The sequence below is a fragment of the Limulus polyphemus genome, unplaced genomic scaffold, assembly GCF_000517525.1.
Source record: "Limulus polyphemus unplaced genomic scaffold, Limulus_polyphemus-2.1.2 Scaffold9626, whole genome shotgun sequence".
NCBI lineage: Eukaryota > Metazoa > Arthropoda > Merostomata > Xiphosura > Limulidae > Limulus > Limulus polyphemus.
Window position 1 is genome coordinate 19,780 of NW_013675236.1, and position 2,369 is coordinate 22,148.

At 39.9% G+C, this 2,369-nt stretch overlaps 1 protein-coding gene across 1 annotated transcript in view; it reads left to right on the forward strand.

Moving 5' to 3' along the window:
* Window positions 1–746, forward strand: part of LOC106476009 (transcription and mRNA export factor ENY2-like) — a 20,501-nt gene extending 19,755 nt beyond the window's left edge. Inside the window, exon 5 of the mRNA XM_013936683.2 lies at window positions 458–746. Coding sequence (XP_013792137.1) covers window positions 458–534 — 77 coding nt within the window. The 3' untranslated portion in view covers window positions 535–746. The remainder of the gene's footprint in view (window positions 1–457) is intronic.
* Window positions 747–2,369: the final 1,623 nt, after the last annotated feature.

The following is a 2,369-nucleotide window of genomic DNA, read 5'->3' on the forward strand; positions in this document are numbered from 1 at the left end:
ATTTTCTATTATGTTAGCTTTGCTTCCAGATGCAAAACAACAGTTATTTTCTATTATATTAGCTTTTGTCCCAGTTGTAAAACAACAGTTATTTTCTATTGTTTTAGCTTTGGTCCCAGTTGTAAAACAACAGTTATTTTCTATTATTTTAGCTTTGGTCCCAGATGCAAAACAACAGTTATTTTAGCTTTGGTCCCAGATGTAAAACAACAGTTATTTTCTATTATATTAGCTTTTGTCCCAGTTGTAAAACAACAGTTATTTTCTATTATTTTAGCTTTGCTTCCAGATGTAAAACAACAGTTATTTTCTATTGTTTTAGCTTTTGTCCCAGTTGTAAAACAACAGTTATTTTCTATTATTTTAGCTTTGGTTCCAGATGTAAAACAACAGTTATTTTCTATTGTTTTAGCTTTGCTTCCAGATGTAAAACAACAGTTATTTTCTATTGTTTTAGCTTTGGTCCCAGATGCAGTGAAGAGAGAACTTTTGCAAAGAATAAGAACATTCCTGGCTCAGCAGACAAAGATCTGAAACAACAATATTGATTATAATGTACAGAATTATTTTCAGGTTCCATTGATTGATTGTTTTATTAATTTTTGGCACATTTCAGACTTCAATTTATTCATCACATCAAACATTACATGAGAAAATTGTTTTAAGCATATAAGATATTACAATATTAAAGTTATTTCTCAATGCAGTACATTCACATTTGTTATAATAAAGCGTTCATTGTGAAACAGTGTGATATGCTATTTCTATTTGTTTGATTTTTCCTGAGATCTTCGATTTTAGTAGAAGAATTTTCATTCAAATTTATTAAATCTCGAAGATTATTATGTCTTCTTTCTAAACTTAGTCCATCTTTACTGTGATTTTGTTATGGACAAGAGAAATTTATCTTTTGTTCGGTTTGGAAGAGATATCATTATATTCATTAAACTCTTAAGGTTTCGTCCTTGAGTTATTCTAAGAAATACAGTGAATCTCAGATTTTTCACCTAATTTTCCCCCCTCGACGTGGATTCCTGTACGTGGTGAGGGGACCTCCCAGGGAAGGTTCTGTATTTTCAGTTACTTTCTCTGGGATCTAAACATCCACCCACGTGTTTGCCGTGCGTGGTGACCCGTGAAGGGGAGTAGAGGATCCTGGTGGTTGTGTGGTGTCTGGGGCACTGCAACACACCACTTTGGCCTTGAATTCCTGTAGACGGGTGGCCCCCCTAAGGTCAATCGGCTGGTCCACTGGGGCTAGGGTCAACTGAGTATCAGTGTTGGGCATTCTCAACGGGTGTTGTGGACATCGTGTCTGATACTGGTGTTTGGGTATAGTGCTCACGAAACCCTGGCATTGCTGCAGTGTCCTTGATTGACATTGTTGTGAGTCCCCTCGTAGGACTCCATGGTGGGTGGGGTCAAGGGGAACTGAATCTCTCTCTCTTTAATTATGGATCCCCCCATTCCAAATAAAAAAATTAAAAATCTGCTTATTGGTAAACGACCACGTCTAGAAGACTCTGAACAGCAGTCTCCATCACATAGTATGCCTGTACCTCGCTTTTTAATCATGCATTCCCTATCAGATAAATCTTTAGGGCAAATGTCTCCTTTTTTTATTCAGAAGGGCTTAGAGGGGCTTGCTGGCTCTCCAAAGTCAGTTAAGAAGCTCCGTTCTGGAGACATCTTAGTAGAAACTTCCACAGGTAAGCACAGTGAACTTCTCTTGAATTCAAAGGTCATTGGGGATATACCCATTGAGGTTACTCCCCACGCTTCCTTGAATTCCTCACGAGGAGTTATTGTTGAGAGGGACTTGAAGTCTATCCCCGAGACGGAGATCCTTGCTGGTTTCTCCAATCAAGGAGTTTCGGCAGTTCGAAGGATCTCCACTCGTCAAGATGGAATTATGGTGCCAACCTCAGTTTTAATTTTGATGTTTTAATCACCACGTCCACCTGCCGCCATTAAGGCAGGTTATTTGAACTGTAAGGTACGGCCCTATATTCTCAACCCTCTCCGATGTTTTCAGTGTCAGCGGTTCGGTCACTCAAAGACATCTTGTCGTGGTTCTGGGACGTGTGCTCGTTGTGGTGGCAAGGAACATGACTCCTACGAGTGCAAAATGGACCCTCACTGTGTTAATTGTAGTGGTTCCCACCCCTCCTACTTTAGGTCTTGCCCTAAGTGGGTGGAGGAAAAAGAGGTACAGCGTTTGGAGACTATTAATAACATCAATCTTATCCTGAGGCTCGACTGTAAGGTACGACCCTATATTCCCAACCCTCTCCGATGTTTTCAGTGTCAGCGGTTCGGTCACTCAAAGACATCTTGTCGTGGTTCTGTGACGTGTGCTCGTTGTGGTG